This window comes from Scyliorhinus torazame, chromosome 4 (assembly GCF_047496885.1).
Source record: "Scyliorhinus torazame isolate Kashiwa2021f chromosome 4, sScyTor2.1, whole genome shotgun sequence".
NCBI lineage: Eukaryota > Metazoa > Chordata > Chondrichthyes > Carcharhiniformes > Scyliorhinidae > Scyliorhinus > Scyliorhinus torazame.
The window spans coordinates 55714503-55738962 of record NC_092710.1 but is presented as its reverse complement, the minus strand read 5'-3'; the positions used below and the strand labels follow the sequence as shown (position 1 = coordinate 55738962).

General features: G+C 49.2%; 1 protein-coding gene across 1 annotated transcript in view; it reads left to right on the top strand.

Annotated features, from left to right (window-relative positions):
* Positions 1-328: 328 nt before the first annotated feature.
* Positions 329-24460, top strand: part of LOC140410225 (NACHT, LRR and PYD domains-containing protein 3-like) — a 59191-nt gene continuing 35059 nt past the window's right edge. The window contains exons 1-2 of the mRNA XM_072498182.1: positions 329-900; positions 18175-18341. Coding sequence (XP_072354283.1) covers positions 846-900; positions 18175-18341 — 222 coding nt within the window. The 5' untranslated portion in view covers positions 329-845. The remainder of the gene's footprint in view (positions 901-18174; positions 18342-24460) is intronic.

Sequence of the window (24460 nt, the reverse complement as noted above, 5' to 3'; positions counted from 1 at the left end):
ACAGTCAGATTCAATCTCCTGCTCCTTGGGAAGATGATCAGACCACAGGAACTGGCACCAGTGAACACAGTCAGATTCAAGCTCCTGCCCCTGGGGAAGATGATCAGACCACAGAAACTGATACCAGTGAACACAGTCAGACTCAATACCCTGCCCCTGGAAAAGGTGATCAGACCACAGAAACTGATACCAGTGAACACAGTCAGACTCAATACCCTGCTCCTGGGGAAGGGGATCAGACCACAGGAACTGGTACCAGTGAACGCAGTCAGATTCCAGCTCCTGCTCCTGGGGAAGGTGATCAGACCACAGGAACTGGTACCAGTGAACACAGTGAGATTCAATACCCTGTCCCTGGGGAACGGGATCAGACTACAGGAACTGGTACCAGTGAACACAGTCAGATTCAAGCTCCTGCTCCTGGGGAAGATGATCAGACCACAGGAACTGGTACCAGTGAACACAGTGAGATTCAATACCCTGTCCCTGGGGAACGGGATCAGACTACAGGAACTGGTACCAGTGAACACAGTCAGATTCAAGCTCCTGCTCCTGGGGAAGATGGTCAGACCACAGGAACTGGTACCAGTGAACACAGTCAGATTCAAGCTCCTGCTCCTGGGGAAGATGGTCAGACCACAGGAACTGGTACCAGTGAACACAGTCAGATTCAAGCTCCTGCTCCTGGGGAAGATGATCAGACCACAGGAACTGGTACCAGTGAACACAGTCAGATTCAAGCTCCTGCCCCTGGGGAAGATGATCAGACCACAGGAACCGGTACCAGTGAACACAGTCAGATTCAAGGCCCACCTACCAATGTTACAGCAGCTGCTCCTATTGAAATGATTCCATCTTCCAGACATTCGTTACTGGAGAGAAAAGTCGACCGAAATGCAGGTTTGTCGAATAACCATCAATTCAATTCGCAAAAATATTCTGAATTGTTTGTAATATGTTTTGTCCTGAAGAAGGGGGTCAGATCTCAGTCAAGAACCTACTGTTCACACAGAAAGAGAGAGCATTAAAGGGGTTGACTAGAAACAGGAAGTTCAGTGATGTTCTAAATGGGCGGCACAGCTGGAAGGAGCCCCTTGACAAATCCCAAATTTCTTTACCCGTCAGTCTGGCCTCAATAAAAGTCGAGATGGATTTGCAGGTGCAGCATTAGTTATTTTATTTGGCTTGCAAGCCTGACTCAGTTCACAGCAAGTACAAAACACATCTTGCTTCGTACACCTCTATAATCAAGTGAGTCTGTAGAACAAAGGGATCTCTACTACTCACACAACTGGCATCAAGTTTCACATACACGATTCCCATAGGTCATCCGATACCCCTCCTGACCTATCCATACACTCTAATTGGCTCACTTCCAATCCCTTCCTCTGGCCCCTATTACCCAGCATCCTTTTCTCCTCCTTTGGTTTGCCATGCGGTCTGAAATCCTTTGTCTGTGAACTCACCAGGATTAGACTGGCCTATCTCTACATTACATTAACTAACATCTCTAAAGTAACTATTTTATATCACATTCGTCATTCCCTCCTTTTATCATTCCATGATAACCGAACTATCCAATCCATAGCTACAGTCCCTCATCTAAAAAGATCCGTCGCTGCATTTCCAATTCCTGGCGTAGCCCCCCTTCATCTGCTGCACCCTCATGGATTTTGACAGCTAAGATTTTAGGGGCGTTGATCTGTTCCAGTGCACCCCGCATTCTACCCATTACACATTTAAGGATGGCTAGGCCCACAAAGATGCAGCCGATAGCCACCACTAAATACATGGCCATATTTATCAACCAGTCCTTCCAACCTCCAAATCCCCAGTTACCCCAAGAGCCAGGATCCTGCATTCCGTCTAGGTGATCCCGTATGTGATCCATAAATTTAGTGATGTTAGCGGTCAAGTACTGAACTCCCATGATACACTTGCCCTGTACTATGGCACATACCCCACCCTCACGGGCCAGAAGATAGTCAAGAGCATACCGGTTCTGCATTGCAAACAACCGTAGCTGAGACAATTCCTTGGTTATTGCCCCGAGGGCTCCCAAGGTTTCATTTCCCAAGATGGTAAGGCCACAAATAAAATAATTCCTATTGCTGACAGCCAAGGAACCCCCCACACCTCCCAGTGTCAAGACGCTCAGAATCCCCCATCCGGCTGAGTGGCCCCGGTTGGGTGCGAGAACCTGAAGTTTTTTCCAGTTCTCGCAAAATTCAGCCGAGACTGCCCGGTGTGCTAACTGATTATGCAGCATCCACGCCGAAGGGCAGGGGACTGTGGTAGGGACTAGAGTCCCAATAGCAATTTGGCGGGGAAATGGGGGTGACAAAACTTTGGTCGCTGTGCCATTAAATAAAAAGTAGTATCCTTGCTCCGTGTGCAGGCTAGCATCACAATCAGCATATCGGTTGCGTAAGGACCTCCCAGTAGCCCAGTTTATCCAACTTCGAAACGCCCATTCAGGCCGCCCAGCAATGCGGAAAGCCCTAGTCCCAACAGTGATATGAGAGACATTCGCCCAGCCACAAAGGAGCTGGAGGCCGGCGTTCAATGGAACGCAAGTGGTGTTGTAACAAACGCATTGGCCAGACGCCTGGGTGATATGACACCTCCTGTCCGTACAGGTGGGGAACAGACTTGTTATATTCGTTTCCACCTCTACCAGCAAACAGCCGTATCCTTCACTGCTGAAACAATTCTCGTACGACCGGGAATCCCTATTGGGAGTGAAGTGGCTAGGTATATACTCCCTCCACCGTCGCAGCCTATCGTACTGTGAATGGGAATTATCCCGAGGAAGGGGAAGGCAAATAGCCGGTGGTGCTGAACCCGGATCGTAAGGAAGAGTGACTTGCTCGGGCGGTGGCTCGGAACGCTGACACTAAACCACCGTTTGGGGAGTGCCCCAAAGTGGTGAAACAGAAAATAACCTAGACACCGCTGCGGGGTTCGGGTAGCAGACAACCAGTCCGTGGCCATACAAGCGGTGGTAAATCTGGTAGAAGAGATTCATACTACCCAGGTTTTCCTCAGTTTGGCCTTTAACTAAATTAAGTGTATCTCCCGGTAACCTACGTTCTAGCTGTACTTCCCTTCTCACACGCCCCGTCCTCTCTCTAGTCCCCCTCACTCTCTCACAGCCTCTTCCTACGCTCTCCCGACGGTCTGATGTTACCTTTATCGCACCAATCTTAACACATCCAAAATCAAATTTACATGTATTCCAAAAACAAGGCAATGTCCATATAATGTTCCCTTCCCATCGCCGGGACCGGTGCAATTGCTTCATGAGTCCTGCATTCTCCTTAACTTTGACGACCTTCCATGAGTCGATACCATGTCGTCGTATATGGGGGCAGCGAAGAACATCACCTTTGCATAAGTGAAATATCCTTGTAGTTTGGTTGGGGTTACAAATGTAGATAATATTCCCCTTTTCCATGTCCGTCGCCAATAACACTCCAAGCGAGGTGAGGCCGTAGATCACACAGACGGTGCGTAGCCACCCCATCATGCTCCACACCTGTAAAATAGCACTGGAGAAGGGAGGCAGGTTAATCTGTCCAAGAAAATGAGGCCCGTTATCAGAACTCAACTGAGCTGGTATACTGTACCGGGGAATGATTTCCCGCATCAGAACTTTAACCACAGTAGCAGCTTTATTATCGGTAGTCGGATACGCCTCAACCCATCTGCTGAACACATCCACAATGACCAAAACATATTTATAACATTGACACCTTTCCAACTCAATGTAATCCATTTGCAGCGTCTCAAAGGGACCACTGGGCAATGGGGTTTGCCCCATCCCACAAGGGATACCTTTTCCGGTGTTATATTGCTGACAAATCAAACAGCGATTTCTGATACTCTGGGCCAACCCCTGCATTTTAGGGTGCCACTAAGTGTCCAGCAACAAATCACTAGTCCCTCGAGCCCCACAATGAGTTGCAAAGTGTACACATTCAGTGACCCATAAAGCCAGTACATCAGACATACAAGTCTGATGTGCAGGCGTGGTCCATAAAGAGGAAACAGAATCATATGTACAACCTAACCGTTTCCACATTTGTTTATCACTCTCAGGAGCATCCTCCTGTAATCTTATGACGTCTTGGATGGTTGGCATTGACTTGTCAGAAGCAGACATATTCATAGTAGATCGTTTAGTCTGACTTAACATTTTAGGCACCATCACTTGCTGAATTTGCGCGGCTGTCCGCGCTGCACAATCTGCTTGTTCATTACCAACGTCAACTGGGGTCTTACCATTTGTGTGGGCAGCGCATTTAATAACGGAAATCTGCGCGGGCATAAGAAGGGCCTGCAGTAAGTCATTAACTAAACCCCGGTGGGATATTTGATCACACATAATCATGTCAGGTTGTTCTGACGAAATATCACTCAAATCGTCCCTTATTGTGGTAGTTTCCTGAATCAAGGCTAAACAGTCGTGGCCAGGTGCGTCTTCATGGACAGGGGGACCACTAAGAAAACAGGCTGGATTGATAGTGGTACAGTGTTTAAATGTCAGACGTGGATTGTTCAAAAGGTATATCTCATACCTATTCTGACGAGCTGCGGTAAGATGCTGAGTCTGCAGTTGCCTCAGTAGTGCGATAACCGAGTGGGAGCTATACACCGTAATATCCTGTCGGAGAGTGAGAGCATGTAATGGCTATGCGATGGCATTGATTGAATGTAAATCCTGTACTAATCAGTACTGGTCTGGCTTGGCTGGTTTAGGCACAGCAAGTATGGGGGTGTTACATTCTGATTGGCAAGGGACCAAAATACCCTGTTACAACAGCTCTCAGATTAATTTGTCCATAGACGGGGCTGCAGTCGAGTGTTAATCATTTCAGGGACCTCAAAATATTTTATGGCAGTGCCGTCTGGCGTGACTTGAAGTGCGTACTCTGTTGGATCTGAATGATCCACTGCCCTCCTTACCAGGGGTCCCAGATCCCTGGCATGGTACTGGTCGTGGACCTGACGTGTAATATGAGGGCTTACCGAAGCTGACTGTGGCCATAAATGTGGTGGTATTGTAACAAAATCGGCTGTACCTTGTTTTCCCGTGACTGTGGCTGTAACTTTGACTTGCCATTCGGTCCCAATTAATGGCCGGTATTTGTCCTCCAACTCCCTGTTTTGCCCGGTTCTGTCATAGGCCAGGGTAACGTTATGCAGTGAATGTTCAATGTCCAACGTCCACCACTGGGGGGTGATAGAAATATAGCACTGTTGTCTCATCCTCCATGATTGAACCGTTACCCCTTCGTCTCTGCACTCTAGCTGTAGCTGGAAGATACACAGTAAATCTCGGGCCAACAAGTTACAGTCCAATCCAGTAGTCACTACAAACTGATGATCTGCAGACTTATTCTCGTAAGAGACTGTCACAGGTTCAGAGATAGGATACTCACACACCTGTCCTTGGGACCCCGACAAATGCTGCGTGTGGTCGGATAGTGGTAGTCGAAGTTCTGATTGTACCGAAGACATGGCTGCTCCAGTGTCGATTACAAATGGGTGATGTTGATCTCCTATCTGCAGAGAGATACTAGGTTCCCTGTCCGATTGGAGAGTCCTTATGACTAAATTAGCTCGTCAATCCTGTGTTGGGAAAGGGTTTGCCTGGGAGAAGTCAGTGTATCTCGTCTGTCCTCCCCTTGGTGGGTACCCCTTCCTTTGGGTCTCCTTCTGCTGCCTCTCTTTTAAAGGGACATTCCTGTTGCCAGTGATCTGCACGGCCGCAATTAAAACATGCATTGCTCCCTCTATATTTGCCCCGTCCTTTTCTCCCAGTAGACCAATGGCCCCTCAGAGGGGGCTGCGGTTGTAAAGCTGTTGATGCATACGGTGGGCCATAAAGAGGAGCTGAGGGTCCCTTTGGGTGTGTTTGATATCCTCCCCCTTGCTGATCCACCCACCCAAAGTCACAATATTGGAGTTCCAGCTGGTAAGCCACCGTTTCTGCCGCTGGTTGGGGTCTCAGATCATCCTTTTTCATTACATACTCAGTCTTAACCTTTGTAACTGAGCCTCCTTCCTGGCCTACACCCTCCTTTCAATAAAATCTGACTGCCCTGGCCATCTGGGAAGGGTCGTTCTCTGTCCAATTCATGTTATTACATTTCACAGCAGTAGCCACGGAAGGTGGTAGGCAATGCATTAACATAGCACAATATTGAGGGGAATTCTGACCATTTTGATATGACAAGTCGCCTGTCTGCCCACGGTAGATTTCATTAAAATGTTCCAGAAATCCCTCTGGCTCTTCAGTCTTTTTAGGTTTGAGGTCTAAGATAGCAGAAATATTTATGGGCTTTTGAAATGTGCTATTCAACGCATTCAGGATTTGTGTCCGTCTATCGTCGTCCAATGCATGGGCTTGCTGAAGTGCGGCGTGGCTAGCATAATTCAAGTGATTAAGATGATTGCGGTACTCTGCTGGGGTTATAACCTGCTGGACTAGGGCCCAGTGGTCCCGAGAATCAGCTTGATAAATTGAGATGGTAGTTCTCAAGTAATCCACGAAAGCAGCAGGAGATTTTTTTCTGTCTGGGATTGTAGCCATAATAGCCATCATCTCACTGGGTCTCCATGGGAAATAAACGTCTATCGTGGGCTGGGCCCCGGCCGTCACAGCGTCAGGGTTTGGTATTTTCCTAATCGGCAACTGTCTCCGAGTCTCACCAGGGGGCACTCTAGCTATTTCCTCTGGCTCTTCCAAGACTTCGACGTCCCTCCCTGTCACTAGAGGGAGCTCCTTCTCCTCAGAACCATCCCTTTCTTCCCCCTTTGTTCTCTGAGTTTTCTGTTCCCCCTTATCGGTCTGAAGGGATTTAGGTGGTATGCTTGATTGTTTCTGGATAGGATCAGGCCCTTCTCTCGCTGTCCGAGATCGGGTCCTAGAGCTAATTGGGCTTGTGGAACAGAGCCCCCCTTCTCTCTCAGACAGTGAAGATGGTACCAAAGGGGCTGGAGGAGCTGGCATGATTTGAATCTGGGGAGCAGTGACTGGATATAAATTATTATACTCTGGTGGTTCTGGAATTAGTGCAGACTGTGCTACAGGTGCAGTCGGAATCCTAGCCAATGTGGTCAAATTGTCCAATTCGTCATATTCTGTCAATTCAAGGCCAGCCATTGAACTACGTAGCCCATTTTTTGTTTGACCCGAGCCTCCCCTGTCTTTACTTGCGCATTTTTTTGAATGCACATTCCTTTTTCAAGACCTGTAATGGTTTTTTTTGTTACCCCCTTCACTAATTGGAATTCCCATTTTAAGGGCATTTTCTTGCCAACTTGATAACATGATCTTATCCCTCTCATGTTGACAATATTGTCTGCATAATCTGATTAACTCTTTAGCTTTCATACTTTGGCTCTTTCTTTTTTATTATTATATATTTTTATTTTTTATTTGCTTATTTATGACCAATGGCAATTTTTGCTTCTTGGCAAAATTATTGAAAAGGTTCTAACAGTGTTCTTTTAAAACTTAAAATGTTTGAAAATTCAAATTGAATTACTGCAACCTGCAAGCTGAGCTCTGATCTCAACTCAGAACTAAATTTACAATTTGATTAACACAAACTTGTATAACTTTTACAACTTAATTAATTCTTTATCTTATCAATTTTCTTTCAACAAGTTTTTCTTACATTCACAAAATGTTGGCTGCTATCAAAGAGGGAACAGTTAGCTGCGGTGATGTATACCAGAGCAAAGTCAACTGTCATCTCCAGATTTACACTTTTTAAAATGGTGTCAGTGAGTTTCTTTAAGTTTCTATTAATTCACAAATAAAATGAGATTGACATTATTTCAAGTAAGTAAAACTTAAGATTCTGGCAATTTCAATCAATTGCTTTCGAAAATAATAAACTTTTATCAAAGAGGTAGAGAAACCCACTGGTTTTCTTTAATTAATTCAAAACGTAACTTTGCTGGAGTTCACTGACTCGAAAGAAAGGTATCCGATTACACCATAGGCTGCCTGTTAACTCAAGCTGCTGTTAACCCTTTGAGAGACTTCTGCTTTAACTAATATGCAGCACCCAGTTTGTTTTAAAATTTATCGTTTCTCGCCACTTCAGTCCAAGGATACAATTTTAGCTTAATCAACTATAGATTTAAAACACTCATTGAACTGAACCCTCATCCTGAGGTCACATCAGTTATTCAAAACACTCACATATGGAATTAAACCATCTTTAGATTTAAAAACACTCATTGAACTGAACCCTCATCCTGAGGTCACATCAGTTATTCAAAACACTCGTAGAAATGAACCATCTTCCGATGTCCCATCAGTTCATCAACAACACAATTAACCCAAAACTGAACTATCAATTATGATATCCCATCAGTTTAATTTTCTAATCCCCAGACTGACCTTTGATTTCGTCGAGACGATCTTTCCGTACCAACCGTGAGTGACCAGACTAATTAGACGATAAGAAGAGGGGAAAAAGCAATGCGCGGTCATTTTCCAGCTTTACATTGTGGGCCCTTTTTTCCACTCTCCCTCCGTCCATAATCAGTCTAATTCTGAGTTGGCCAATGACCATCTTGAGAAATCCCGGGTTTCGGCACCAAATGACAAATATAAATTTCTTTACCCGTCAGTCTGGCCTCAATAAAAGTCGCGATGAACTCACCAGAATGAGACTGGCCTATCTCTACATTACAGTAACTAATATCTCTAAAACAGTTATTTTATATCACATTCGCCACCTTGACACAGATTCCACTATTCTCTGGTCTCCTCACCTCCAAAGTGCTGAAAGATGCAGCCTGTTGACTCAGCGGATGCGGTTTCTGAACAAAAGTGTGACGCCATGGTGCAAAAGGCCATCTGTGTATTGAGGGGCCTGAAGGTTGAGAAAGGTTAAACCATAGGAATAGGAATGCCTTGATTTTGGGGCATTCTGTAGACGAGGCATAAAAGGCAATTCCTTGAAGTGGTCAGTGAGCTAAGAAGTTTGTGGGTCTGTAATATGTAGCTCCTTTTTTAATTTATAAGTGGTTCAATCCAAATAAAAAGCAGACTAACTTTAGCCTTAAACAAGATAAAGGCTAGTTTGTACAAAACTACTGCGGGAAGTTATTTAAACAGAAGTGATAAAAATAATGAACTAAATACAGACAAAGATTAAAATGCAGACAAAAGGAAAGAAACTTAATGTTCAGGGGCAGGATTCTCCAAGAATGGGGCTTTGTCCCATGCCCGTGAAAAAACATGCGCGAATCACTCTGGACTTACCTGGAGAAAGTCCAGAGTAATTATCCTACCTGGAGGGGGCTATCAGGGCCCCGGAGGGCTCCTCGCAGCTCCGGCTGCTGATACAGGATCCTGCACGTCCGGTCTGGGGTCTGCGCATGCATGGCCGACGTACACTGCAGACCGGCACCAAGAAGATAGGCCCCCCCACCCCCCAGATCGTTCACGCCTGCGGATCGGTGGCCCCCGATCAATAGTCTGGCCGTCCTGGAGGCCCCCCCCCCCAATGAATGATCCCCTGCCCCCACCAGGGCGTAGGTAGACTCATGCCGCCACGCTGAGTGCCCGCCGGGTGGAACCATGAGAGAACCACGCTGGTGGGAACTCGGCCAGCTGCACTTGAATTGTCGCGGGGGCTTCTTTCGATGGCCCCCGACCGGCGCCGCGTCGACCGCATGCACCCAATTGGCGGCGATTCTCCGGGGACCGGAGAACCGCGGGAGCGCTGTCGGACCCGATCTCGGGTTTGACGCCCAGTCTCCGCCCCCGCGCCAAACGCGATTTCAGCGCAGAGGCTCGGAGAATCACGGCCGGGATTTCAAAAATCACCCTGTGTGAAATATCCTTGCAGTCTGTTGCTTGAGATTTTTCTTTCCATATTGAAGGGGTTGAAACCTGACGTTTGGTTTAACAGCTGGAGTTCAACAGTCGGTGTTTGCCTGTTTTTAGGTAGACCCAGCACTTCAGCAAGATGGAGAAGGTTTCCTGTACCTCACTAATTCTGTGATTACAATACTTGTAGATTGCCTGGACTATTTTGACAGAAGAGCAATAGATTTCTTAATATCTTCCCCTCCCTTAGCCTGGCACAGTGGTTGGCACTGTTCCCTCACAGCGCCAGGGTCCCAGGTTCAATTCCAGCCTCGAGTGACTGTGTGGAGTTTGTACATTCTCCCCGTATCTGCTTAGGTTTCCTCCAGGTTCCTCCCACAGTCCAAAAATGTGCAGGTTAGGTGGATTGGCCATGCTAAATTGCCCCTTAGTGTCCAAAGATGTGCAAGTGAGAAGGGGTTATGGGTATAAGGCAGGGGAGTGGGCCGAGATCGGGTGCTCTTTAGGAGGGTCGGTGCAGACTCAATGGGCCGAATGTCCTCCTTGTGCACTGTAAGGATTCTATGGATCCTCTCTGTAGCAATTTCTCAGAGTTCTTCTTGGGGTTCTGCACACAAGAATGGCTGTTCGCAAACCGTGGGTGGGATTTTCTGACCCTTCCGGCAGTGGGGTCTATGAGCCAGCGAGCCATGCAAAATGCCATAGACATCGCCAGACCGGAAGATCCCGCCAGACGTGAATGGCAAGATGCCTCCGCTGTCAGAAAACAGGCCACAAAATCCCTCCCTGTATTTATCACAAAATAGCTGCAATGTCAATTTTGACTCCGCATTGTTCCAGCTGGTGAAGTGACTTTGTGTGGTCCTCTGAAGTCCCTTCCTACTTCCTGTTCCTCAGATGTAAAAAGGTATTTTCACATGTTTAGCACTCCGTGGACATCCCTGGAAGGGTCTTTCCATTTGGAATGACTCTTTGTCGTCAGATTAGAGATATGAACATCACCACCGTTTGAATAACACCGGAATGTGTCATGCTGTCTGGCCATACCTACATTTTTTTTTAAAGGCTTTTAAAGCTAATATAAAGATTTGAAAACGGAAATGTGCCTTTAAAACCGTTTCTCTGAAACTTTGCAATATCTTAATTACACATTTGCAACACAGGGGAAACCACAGCCTCCTCTTGAAGGCCTGAAAGTGTCTTGAATGGTAATTTTACTTCCCGGTGCAGAGGAAATATCATCTTGAAATGGTGTAACCATTCTGGCAAGGAAAGAGGAACCGCAAACAGGAATAGCTGCGGTTAGAGCCCGTAACATGGGCATTTGCAGAAAGCAAATGCAATGAGGATGTGAGCTAGCACAGTATATATAAAGGGAAGGGGGGAATGGGAATGGTAAATGTGGGAAGCCGCTCCACACCAAACATGGCTGACCAGGAGTCTCTCCTAATCTTACTGTCTGCCAGTGGCATGTTGGAAGGATTCAACCTGTGGCAACATTTGAATGCACCTTGCTTGGCCATTAAGTCCTGGGGTGAGACTTCACAGAATCACAGACTTTACAGTGCAGAAGGAGGCCATTCGGCCCATCGAGTCTGCACCAGCCCTTGGAAAGAGCACCCCACCCAAGCCCACACCTCCACCCTACCCTCATACCTCCACCCTATCACCGTGACCACGTCTAACCAATTTTTTGGACACGAAGGGCAATTTAGCATAGCCAATCCACCTCACCTGCACATCTTTGGACTGTGGGAGGAAACCGGAGCTCCCGGAGTAAATTCACGCAGACACGGGGAGAACGTGCAGACTCCGCACAGACAGTGACCCAAGCCGGGAATTGGAACCTGGGACCCTGGAGCTGTGAAGCAACAGTGGTAACCACTGTGCTACCGTGCTGCCCCAGAGCTTCTGGCTCAGAGGCTGGGACGATATCCACTACAGCGCAAGACCTGCATAAAATTTTGTTTGGACATAAATGTAGCTGCAGGCACTAGTATTAACAATTTCAAAAGAGTACGGGCAATTTACAAGTGGCGGAATCACAGAATTAGTGAGGGGCAGGAAGCTTTCTCTCCCTCCCAAAATCTTGCTGGCTTGCTGAGTCCACCTGAAAAAAGCAGAAGTTCGACTGCAGAAACCATCACAGCCGCTAAACGGAACCTCCAGTTTCAATCCCTTCACTTTGGAAAGAAGGAACTCAAGAAATGGGGCCTGCAAATGGGGCCCGCAATGAGATGGGTATGTCCAAAGCTAGAACAATAAAAACAAGCCAACATGCATTTATGTTGCAAGTTTAGTTTGTCAAAACCTCCCAGTGTGCTTCACAGAAGCGTTACCAAACAAAACTTGTCACCAAACGCCAGAAGGAGAGATTGGATTGACGACCAAAGCTTAGTCAGAGCTAAATTTTAATGACCATGTTAAAGTACGAAAGACAAACAAGTTTTTAAAAATGTATTCTTATTTGTTCCCGATTAAGGAATAATTTAGCGGGGCCAATCCGCCTAGCCTGCGTATCTTTGGGTTGTGGGGGTGAGACCCAATGCAGACACTGAGAGAATGTGCAAACTCCACACAGACAGTGACCGGGGGCCGGGATCGAACCCGGGTCCTCGGCGGCGTGAGGCAGCAGTGCTAACCACTGTGCCACCCGAAAAACAAACAAGTTAATGATGTTCCAAGGAGCTACGTTAGGACAATATCCATGTGGACACAATTCAGCAATTGGAGGGAAACAACATAATTATCTTTGGGCTTGACAGGTTAGAAGCAGTGAAGGAGAGAAAATTGAACTAGGGAAATGTGATTGTGAATGATGCTTTGGACAATTCATAATTTTCTCTTCAATCTATTAAAAATAGCCCGGTTGAAGTGAACATGTTGTGTTACTTGAAGTGTACATAGCTGCACAGTTCGAGAACCACTAAAAGTAATTTTGATTGAAGAACCCAATCAGTGGTTGTTATGTGTCATATCTCCACAAGGACCACGGAGAAGCTTTCATTGATCTCCCCATGGGACTCGTGGAGTACAAGCTCCCCAGGCAGGGAGCAGAGACCTACCACCTGGCACTCGTTATGAGCAAAAGTTAATAGCAGGCCCAGATCAAGGCCTGGTGAGAGGAGTCCTCCGAGCTAGGATTGCACTGGGAGTGGGGTGCTGCATTATGCAGACCCTTATAAACACTTTTGTAAATAAATCTTCATCAGGTTTACCGTCTGCCTCTGCTGCGTCATTGTACTGGCGACGAGGATTAACAGAATCTCCTGACTTGCCCATTGATTCGCCTAGCCACTGGATGTTTACTGTGGGGAACACCACGTTGTATCAATAAGAATGGCATTATTGGGAAACTAGAGAATTGGAATCAATATGTGGAACACATGCAACACTGCTTCCAGGCAAATGGGATGTTGAGGAAAGACAAACAAAGTTCTCCTGTGGAGCCCAGACATTTAGGATCATAAAGGGTTTGATGTACCTGCAGCACCGGATTCCAGGGGCGGATTCTCCGCGGGAATTGCAAAACACAATTTGGCGGAGAATCGGTTCCGACGCCGAAATCACCACGGGCGCTGATTTCACATCAAATCGCAATTCTCCATTGTCTCAACAGCAGGGTCAATGTGTTCCAGAACGCCCAAACATTAAATGCCATTGGCATACCATTAGCAGGTCTGACCCAGTGTTCTCCGGGGCCCCCATGGTTCTCCGGCGTCGTGGCTGCTGAGGGAGGGAGAGTGGGTACAGAAAGTGTCCAACATTGCCATAGTTTGTTGGCAGTTGTGCTGCTGGCCAGGGGGCATCTGCCAGGGCAGGAGGGGTTACCAGGGATGACCAAGAGGTGGGCTGTAGGGTCGGGATCGATGGGCACGGTGTAGTAGGCTATATTAGGGGTATCGCGGTACCTAGGTGGGATGTACCTTAAACCGCCTTCCCCGATTGCAAACACGTCGCCACCAGGAGCAGACAGTACAGTGCCCAGGACCGGACCTTCATTAGGTCGGAAGTCCAACGGTTACTAAAGGAAGGCATTATCGAGGCCAGCAACAGCCCCTGGAGAGCTCAAGTGGTGGTTGTAAAGACCTGGGACAAACATAGGATGGTCATAGACTACAGTCAGACCATCAACAGGTATATGCAGCTCCACGCGTACCCTCTCCCCGGCATGTCTGAAATGGTCAACCAGATAGCGCAATACAAGGTTTTCTCCACAGTAGACACTAAATCAGCCTATCACCAGCTCTCCATTCGCCCGGACGACCGTAGGTACACTGCATTTGAAGCAGATGGGCGGCTCTACCACTTTCTAAGGGTTCCCTTTGGTGTCACAAATGGGGTCTCGGTCTTCCAATGGGAGATGGACCGAATGGTTGACCGGTACGGTCTGCGGGCATGTTCCTGTACCTCGACAATGTCACCATCTGCGGCCACGACCAGCAGGACCATGACACCAACCTCCGCAAATTCCTCCATACCGCAAAAATCCTTAACATAACCTATAACAAGGACAAATGCGTGTTTAGCACCGATCGCCTAGCCATCCTTGGCTACGTAATGCATGATGGAGTCATAGGCCCAGATCCCGAACGCATGCGCCCCCTCATGGAGTTTCCCCTCCCCCAAGGCCCTGAAACGTTGCCTGGGCTTCTTTTCTTATTACGCCCAGTGGGTCCCCAATTATGCGGACAAGGCCCGCCCACTAATCCAGTCCACGTTTTTTCCCCTATGGGCAGAGGCCCGCCAGGCTTTCAGTCGCATCAAAGCAGACACCGCCAGGGCGACAATACACGCAATCGATGAGTACCTCCCCTTCCAGGTCGAGAGCGACGCATCAAACGTAGCGCTGGCTGCCACGGGCAGACCCGTGGCCTTCTTTTCACGCACCCGCCACGCCTCAGAAATTCGCCATTCCTCCTCCCACTGGCCCCATCCGGATGCGATGAAGCTGAAGACGACACGCTCCCAGAGCCACGGATGCCCGAGCCAATGCCAGCATCACCGCCGGGACTGCGACGATCGCAGAGGACGACCAGGGCCCCCGACCGGCTGATAGTTTCATTGTAAAATGAACTTGTGAATAATTGTCTGCAAATATGTGTATTGCAAGTAAAGGCACCAAAGGGATCCGTCACCGGGGGTGCCTCCCAGGGCAGCCAGGCTCACAATCGGGGGCCACCGATCGGCGGCCGGGCGTGATCTTGGAGGGCCTATATTGTCGGGGCTGGTCTGCAGTGTGGGTCCGCCATGTTGCGAGGGGCCGGCACCGCAGACCTCTACCAGCAAGGCCACCACCCCCGCCAGACTCTTTTTTTTAAACAGGGGGTGAATGTGGTAGGCTATATTAGGGGTATCGCGGTATCTAGGTGGGATGTACCTTATACTGTAGTATGAGTGGTAGAAGCTGCCTGCTGGTTCCGCCCAGCAGGCGGAGCATAAGAGTCTGTGTTTCACCCACAGCAGTCATTCTGTACCGGAGTTGCTGGGGTAACTAGTTGTTCGTTAAAGCCTTCAATTGGACTACAATCTCGCTTCAGTAGTGATTGATCGTGCATCACACGGAACGCCATTGCCGCAGCCGGAATGGTAGACATGCAGCTGCACATGGCATGACAGTGCACTGTGAACTTAGTGACGCCCCAGGCCACCCCGCAAGGTACCCTCTGGCTCCAGCCGACCCATCAGCCGTATGAACACACCCTAGCACAACCAGTGCCATCTTGTTGGCTGGGATGAGTGTGTGTGGGATTGTAATGCGTATCTGCGGCTGGAGCTTGTCAGCCTCCCGAGTGTCAATCACAGACCCGGTGAATCTGGCTCCATTTTTCATTGAAATCGATTGTGTTCCACGTGGCGCTGTTCATAGCCCCTCCATAGTCGCTGAATCGGACCAGGTTTAGTGCCAGTTTGGCTTTCGTGAAAGTCCACGAGTCCTGCCCCAGCGTCAAGACTTAGTATCAGGAACGGAAAATCCAGCCCCAGGTATTGCTAGCTTTGGGGTGGAATTCTCTGATCACAGACTTTACAGTGCAGAAGGAGGCCATTTGGCCCATTGAGTCTGCACCGGGCCTTGGAAAGAACACCCTACCTAAGTCCACACCTCTACCCTCTCCCCACACTTCCACCCTATCCCCGTAACCTCACCTTACCTTATCTTTTTTGGACACTAAGGGCAATTTAGCATTGCCAATCCACCTACCCCTGCACATCTTTGGACTGTGGGAGGAAACCGGAGGAAACCCACGCAGACACGGGGAGAACGTGCAGACTCCGCACAGACAGTGACCCAAGCTGGTAATCGAACCTGGGATCCTGGCGCTGTGAAGCCATTGTGCTAACCACTGTGCAACTGTGCTGCCCGGGCTGATAATGGGGCTATGTCCCCACGCCCACAAGAATTCAGGCGCGAATCACTCTGGACTTCCCTGGAGAAAACCCAGAGTGATTCTGCGATTTCCAGGGGGCTAGCAAAGCCCCGGAGTTGTCCTCGCAGCTCTGGCTGCCGATACGGGGCCCTGCACTTCCAGCCGCGGGTCCGCGCATGCGCGCTGCGGCGGCCTGCGGTGCCGGCCCCACGCAACATGGCGGACCCACACTGCCGACCAGCCCCGACAATATAGGCCCTCCAAGATCACGCCCGCCCGCCGATCGGTGGCCCCCGAATGTGAGCCTGGCTGCCCTGGGAGGCACCCCCCGGTGACGGATTCGCCCCCCCCTCGCCTCCCCCACACCAGGGCAGCCGCGGATTGTGTCCACAGCCACCACTCCGAGCTCCCGTCGGGTGGAACCATGAGTGAACCACGCCGGCAGGAACTCATCCAGTTGTCGGTGGAGAATCGCAGCGGGGGCCTCTTTCAATGGCCTTCGACTGGCGCCGCGTCGACCGAGTGCAATTGGCGGCGATTCTCCGGTCCCCGGAGAATCGAGGGAGCGGCATCGGATCTGATCACGGGTCTGACACCCATTCTCCACCCTCGCGCCGAGCGCGATTGCAGTGCGGAGGCTCGGAGAATCCCGGCCATGCCCTCCCAGCTACTATGATCCCAAGCGGCCTTTAATTTCGCAAAGGTATCAGTTTAACATAATCTTTATTATTGTCACAAATAGGCTTACATTAACACTCTAATGACGTTACTGTGAAAATCCCCTAGTCGCCACATTCCGGCACCTGTTCGGGTCACAGAAGGAGAATTCAGAATGTCCAATTCACCTAACAGCACGTCTTTCGGGACTTGTGGGAGGAAACCGGAGCACCCGGAGGAAACCCACGCAGACATGGGGAGAACGTGCAGACTCCGCACAGACAGTGACCCAAGCCCGGAATCGAACTTGGGACCCAGGTGCTGTTAAGCAACAGTGCTAACGCTAACCACTACCGTGCCACCCATGGCGTTGCGCTCTCCTGGTGAATCAGTCATGGACATCTTGACCTGGCTGCGGTGCCTTTCTGAACACTGTGATTGGGCCACCTTTGTTGAAGATGTTGAGGGACTGGCTGGTGTGTGGCATTAACAATACGGCTATGCAGATGAAGCTGTTAGCGGAAACTCCATTGGATTTGAAGCGGGCCATTGAGCTGCCCCATGAGGACCACTGAGACACCATCATTGATCTCTCTGTTGGACTAGTGGAGTATGAACTTCCGAGATAGGGGGTAGAGGCCGCAAGCCTGAGGCTCATTATGAGCAAAGGCTAAGAGCAGGCCTCCTGGTGAGATAAATCCTCCCAGTTTGGATTGTACTGGGAGCGAGATACTGTGTTACGTAGACCCTTGTAAATACTTGTTAATAAATCCATATTTAATTTGCCGTCCATCTCCTCTGAATCGTTATGTTACCGGGCCCGAGTTAACTTACTCTGGGCAATTAAAGGAAGTCCGAGCGGAAATAGGAGGAATTCGGATCAGAGATGTCTCAACCTCATTCAATCTGAGAAATATTCCAACGGACTGAAGGAGATGGCATGATTTCTTTGCTAAATTTGGATGAGAGAATCAACTGGATAACTTGAGACCAAATTGTGGGGGAGAAAAATCTTTGCAAATTTCTCATTCCATGCCAGATTATGGAACATTTAGAGATACAGAAGATGAGGATGGGAGGTTGGATGATTTACTTCTACTCGACACATATTAGCAAATACAATAATACTTTGATGAAATGTGACAATATAGTTCAATGGAATGTATTTGGTTATCAGAATGTATTGGTTAAGGTAACTCACAAGATGTTTCAGCTGCTTGCTGTTAAGTAGACATGTAACCCGAAGTAGAATTAATGGTGTTTACTTTTCCCCTCTTTTATTCACAGATTCGATTTCTATAATCACTGAGTTCTCGACAAATAGTGATGGTTGCCACCTGATCCAGTTGACGAAATTATATTGGGAGAGACTAGAACAGGCCATTGAAGAAGTGGTGAACGGAGTCAGCTTGTTGTTAACATACGAGACGATTTTCAGTGGACAAGAACATGGGGTAAGTGTGAGGAACACAGAATGAGTTTGGACTATTTAATCATCACAAAATTGACAATAACCAGACCAGAGTCGGACAAAGAATGTTGCAACTGAGAAATAGACCATTCAGGAAATAAATGGATAAAGCTAGCAATATTGTGAATTGAAAACAATGTCATGAACATACCCTGCAGATCAGTCAGTATTTAAAAAAGGGACAGGGAACGGTTCAGGTACAAATCTTGTACAGACTAGAAATAATGGGAAAGTTTGGTCAGGCTGGGAAAATGAGGGACGAGAGGCAACAGACAGGGTGTTAGGCAAGATTATGAATTTGTTGATCTGAAAGCTACTTCATAGAATCATGGAATCTCTACAGTGCAGAAGGAGGTCATTCGGCCCATCAGGTCTGCACCAACCATTCAAATGAGCACTCTACCCATTTACACTCCCCAGTCCACACCACCCAATCCTCGTAACCTGCATATCCCTGGACATTAAGGGGCAACTTATCATTGCCAATCCACCTAACCTGCACATCTGTGGGAGGAAACCGGAGCACCCGAAGGAAACCCATGCAGACACGGAGAGAACGTGCAACTCCACACAGTCAACCAAGGCCAGGATCGAACCCGGGTCCCTGGTGCTGTGAGACAACAGTGCTAACCACTGTGCCACCGGGCCGCCCCTAAAGTGGGTCGGTGCAGACTCGATGGGCCAAATGGCCTCCTTCTGCACTGTATGTTCCATGTTCTAAAGGGAATTAAACAGAGTGCTAAACCAGGAAAGTACAGGCCTGTCAGCCTAACACATGCCATATGTATGACGTTAAAAGCGCATTATCAGTGACACAGTTTCATATGGAATGGTGTGGGTTAGTCAAGGAGAGTAAGCGTGCACTTGTTTAAGTAACTTTTGCCTGGATGACTAACCTGGTTGAATTATTTTATAACGTAATAGATAACATTGATCAAGATTGTGGAAAAGATGTATATATAAACCTTAGAAAATCTTTTCAGCAAGGTTCCAAACAGTAAGATAGAAACCCATGGAAGAAAGTGAAATTTTAAATTTTTTTATTTTTTTATTGAAGTTTATGGGCTGGATCCTCCCGCCCACCGCAAGAACGGCACGGGCGAGACGGCAACAATGGAAAAATCCATTGACCTCGGGCGGGAATCGGCGTTCGCCGGGCGAATGAGGACGGAGAATCCCGCCCTACATTTTTCCACTGTTACAGGAGATGATTAAAATGGTTCTTGCCTACAATTTGCATGCTATTTCCTTTTCACACCACCTCTTCCCACCACCGCTGCACCCGCTCCTCCCCCCCTTTTCTACTATTTTCAGGCCCTATTTTAGGCCCTTTCCTCCGCTGTAGATGATTTATTTGTCGCTCATTTTGCTCTTATAGCTTTGTGTTTGTGTGTGTGGGGGGGGGGGGGGGGGGGGGGGGGGGGGGGGCTAGCCCCCGGCCCCAGCATTGGTCTCTCACTGGGTTCCCTCCTGGCATTTCCTTGGGGGTCTCCCCATTGCCTCAACCCCCGCCCACCCACCCCCGCCCCTGTCTGCTCTCGGTGGCCCTGGTGGTTCCCATGCGTCCCCCCGCCCCCTTCCTCCCTTTCTATCTGTTGTTGGCTTCAAATTAGCCCTGGAACAGGCTGATAAACGGTCCCCACGCTTTGTGGAAGCCCTCGTCCGACCCTCGGATGTTGCACCATATCCGTCTGCAATTGTGGGTGGGGCTGCTGATCGCCAGCCGAGCAGGATTCTCCGGCGTGCGATGGGGGAAGCAAAGGCAAGAGCGTCAGCCTCTTCCCCATATGTAGTTGTGGCTGGTCCGATACTCCGAAGACTGCTACTCTCAGGCACAGCTCAACCCTCATTCCCACAACCTTGTACATCGCCTCGAGGAAGGCTGTCCAGAACCCGACAAGTTTGGGACAAGCCCAGAACATGTGGTTGGCCGGGCCCCTCTGGCACCGCTCACATTTGTCCTCCACCTCCGGGAAGAACCTGCTCATTCGGGTTCTGGTCAAGTGTGCTCTGTGCACCACTTTAAGCTGCATTGAGCCTTGCGCAGGAGGAGGTGGAGTTGGCCCTGCTTAGCACTTTGCTCCATAGTTTTTCCTCCCATTTCTGCCTGGTGGTGCTCTCCACTCTTTCTAAAAGTCATCCATATATGTCCCCGCAGTTCCCTTTTTCCATACTAACCGCGTCCAGAAGCTCCTCCAACATTTATCTAGAGCTTTCTCTTGTGGAGAAAGATTTTGACTTTTAACTGTCGGACTTCCTGTCCATTCGGTAGTTCCAGTCTCTCGGTCAGCTCTTCCAAGGTCACGAGTCATCCCCATGTAAAAGTCCTTGATCGCTAGAGTCCCCCCGTCCTGTCTCCACCTCTTAACTGTAGTGTCTAGTGTGGCTGGTGATGTGTTATGTGAGTTGGTTCAACGTTGACTGCAACTGGATGCAGTGAAACTAGAAACAGGCTTCCGACACTGGAGATGGTCCAACACTGTTTTATTGAACTTGCTGATTGCTGTACATAATCTGCTGTGGGTTGACACTCTATTAATCTAACTGATAACTCCCTACTGGCTTGACCAGACTAGCTCTCTACCTCATGGAGATGGTGCTCACTGGCTTGTGCACTCTTACTATCTCAGTAGCTGTGTCCTGTGAGAGAGGGAGAGTCTTAATGCTTTATAGTGGTGGTGTCCTGTCTGGTAATTGGCTGTTCTATGTCGTGTATGTTCATTTGTTATCCTGTGTGTCAATCACTGCCTGTCTGCATCTCATTATATACATGAGTGGATATTATGACATCTCCCCTTTTAAAAATAAATTTTGTAACGTGGCGATACATACATGCATGACTATGTACAAGTGGTGAATGAATGAACATATGTACATGGGAAGGTGTCTATTCTGCAGATACAGAGCAAACTGAACAAAATTTACAAGATTTATGTCTATAGATTCAGTCTTTGTGGCGGGCGACAAATTCTTGTTGATCGCCTCAGAGGTGGAGGGGGGGACGCCGGCACCTGGACAGGCGGGATTGCTGCCATTTCGGTGGCCCCGTGGACAGGCGGGATCACTGCCAGATCGGGACCACGTGGGGCGAGATGTCCTGAGGCGGCATGATGACATGTGGAGAAGTGCGGTCAGGTGGTGGGCAGGGAACTTTGCGCAGCGCCCTCCTGTTGCGCCGTAGAATGGAGCCATCAGCCAGTTGAACAATGAAAGACCTGGGGGCAGCCTGTCTGATGACAACAGCTGGGGCTGACCAGCCTCCCTCAGGCAAGTGGACGTGAACACATCTCCTGGAGCCAGCGCAGGCAGATCCATGGCATGAGCATCATACGTGATCTTCTGCTGGTCCCTGGATCCCTGCACTTACTGCAGCACCATGAGGTGGTCAAGGTCTGGAACATGGATGGCTGGAACAGTCGTCCTCAGGTTGCGGTTCATGAGCAGCTGCGCCGGAGACAAACCAGTCGACAGAGGGGTTGCCCTGTATGCCAACAGTGCCAGGTTGTAATCCAAGGCTGAGTCTGCAGCCTTGCACAGCAACCGCTTGACAATATGGGCCCCTTTTCCGGCCTTCCCCTTTGATTGCGGGTAATGGGGTCTGGATGTGATATGCCTGAAGTGGTAGGATAGTGCAAAGTTGGACCACTCTTGGCTGTAGAAACATGGACCGTTGTCACTCATTACTGTGAGTGGTATCCCGTGCCTGGCAAATGTCTCTTTGCAGGCTTTGATGAATAACTTGGACGTGAGGTCCGACAGTTTCACCACTTCCGGGTAGCTGGAGAAGTAGTCGACCAAGAGCACGTAATCACGCCCATTTGCGTGGTCTATCCACACCTTGGGCAACGGAGAAGTCACAATCTCGTGCTGTTGCTGGTCCTTGGGCTGAGCTGGTTGAAACTTCTGGCATGTTGTGCAGTTGAGGACAGTGTTGGCAATGTCCTGGCTGACGCCAGGCCAGTAAACTGCCTGCCAAGCTCTGCGTCAACATTTCTCGACCCCAAGGTGACCCTCATGGATCTGTCTGAGCACCATGGCTTGCATGCTTTGGGGAATGACGATTCTATCTAGTTTAAGAAGGATCCCCCTCAACGACCGTTAACTCGTCCTTAACGTTGAAGAACTGGGGGCACTGCCCCTTTTGCCAGCCATGGGTGAGGTGTTGCATCACGTGCTGTTGTAGAGGATCTTTGGCAGTTTCTTCGCGTGGACAACTCGTTCATCAGTGGCTGGGAGGTTGCTGGCACACAACTGCACCTGTGCCTCAATGTGGCGAATGAAGTCGCCCTGTTCACATGGCGTGGTGATGGATCGGGATAGGGCATCCGCGATGATCAGCTCCTTACCCGGTGTGTAGACGAGTTCGAAGTCATATCGTCGGAGACGAAGAAGAATTCACTGCAGCCGAGGTGTCATAACATTTAAATCCTTCTGGATTATGTGGACTAAAGGCCTGAGCTTTGTTTCCACCGTGAACTTTGGCAGACCGTATACGTAGTCATGAAACTTGACTATTCCTGTCAGGAGACCCAAGCACTCCTTTTCGATCTGGGCATACCGTTGTTCGGTCGGAGTCTTAGCCCTGGATGCATATGCCACTAGAGCCCAGGACGAGGAGTCGGCTCTCTGGAGGAGCACCGCCCCAATGCCGTCCTGGCTTGCGTCTGTGGATATCTTGGTATTCTTGGTTGGATCAAAGAACGCCACTACTGGGGCTGTGCTGAGCTTCACCTTCAGCTCAATCCACTCTGCTTGATGTGCGGGTAGCCACTGGAACACTGTCGACTTTTTAACGAGGTGCTGGAGGGCTGTGGTGTGGGATGCCATTTGGGAATGAATTTTCCGAGAAAATTCACCATCCCCAGGAAACGGAGGACCGCCTTCTTGTCCTCTGGGGTCTTCATGGCATTTATTGCCAGCACCTTGTCGGCATCAGGTTGCACACCCTGCTGGGAAATGTGGTCACCCAGAAACTTGATCGCGGACCGACCAAATAAGCATTTGGTCCTGTTGAGCTGGAGGCCATTCTCATGGACCCTCTGAAAAACCTGTCTGAGGTGAGCTATGTGATCCTCGGGCGTCGAGGACCAGATGATCACGTCGTCCACATAGACTCGCACCCCCTCGATGCCCTCCATCATTTGCTCCATTATACGATGAAATATTTCAGAAGCTGAGATGATACTAAAAGTCATGTGGTTGTAGCAGTACCTGTCGAACGGAGTGTTAAACGTGCACAGCTTCCGACTGGACTCGTCCAGCTGTATCTGCCAGAAACCACGGGAGGCGTCCAGCTTGGTGAAGAATTTGGCATGAGCCATCTCACAGGTTAATTCTTCGGGCTCGCGTAGTGCTCTCGCATTATGTTGCAATTCAGGTCTTTGGGATCAATGCAAATGCGGAGTTCGCCAGAGGGTTTCTTGACGCAGACCATGGAGCTGACCCAGTCTGTTGGTTCCGTGACCTTTGAGATGATGCCCTGGCCTTGGAGCTCTCGTAGCTGCATTTTCAGATGATCCTTGAGGGGAGCCGGCACCCGGCGTGGTGCATGGGTGACTGGGGTGGCATTCGGCTTGAGCAATATCTTGTCGCGATATGGGAGCGTGCCCATCCCATCAAACACATTGTGGTGTTGTGTGAGAATGTCATCTATCTCAGCCTGGAGATTCGCATTGGGCGAGGCAGTTGCCGGTGTCGAGGACATGGCATGGACTCGCTGGACCAGATTTAGGAGTTTGCATGTGCGAGCACTGAGCAGGGATGCCTTGTCAGGCCGGACGATCTTAAATCTTAATGTCGCCTTGATTGCCTTGTGAGAGATACCTAGCTGACCCGATCCACTGGCAGCTATGGCATTGGCATTGTAGTCAAGGAGCTGGCAGGCCGGTGGAAGAATGCTAGGTTGATCTCGGATGCTGCCGAGGTCCGACTGTGATATGAGGTTTGCAGACGTGCTAGTGTCCAATTTAAATCGGATGCGACACTGGTTGACCGTGATGACACCACTCGGCGTTAGGATCCACACTCAGGATTGAAAGGCGGTTTGCAGGCGCAGTGGAGACCTGCTCGCGTGTGGTGATGATGCCCACCCAATATGGAGAC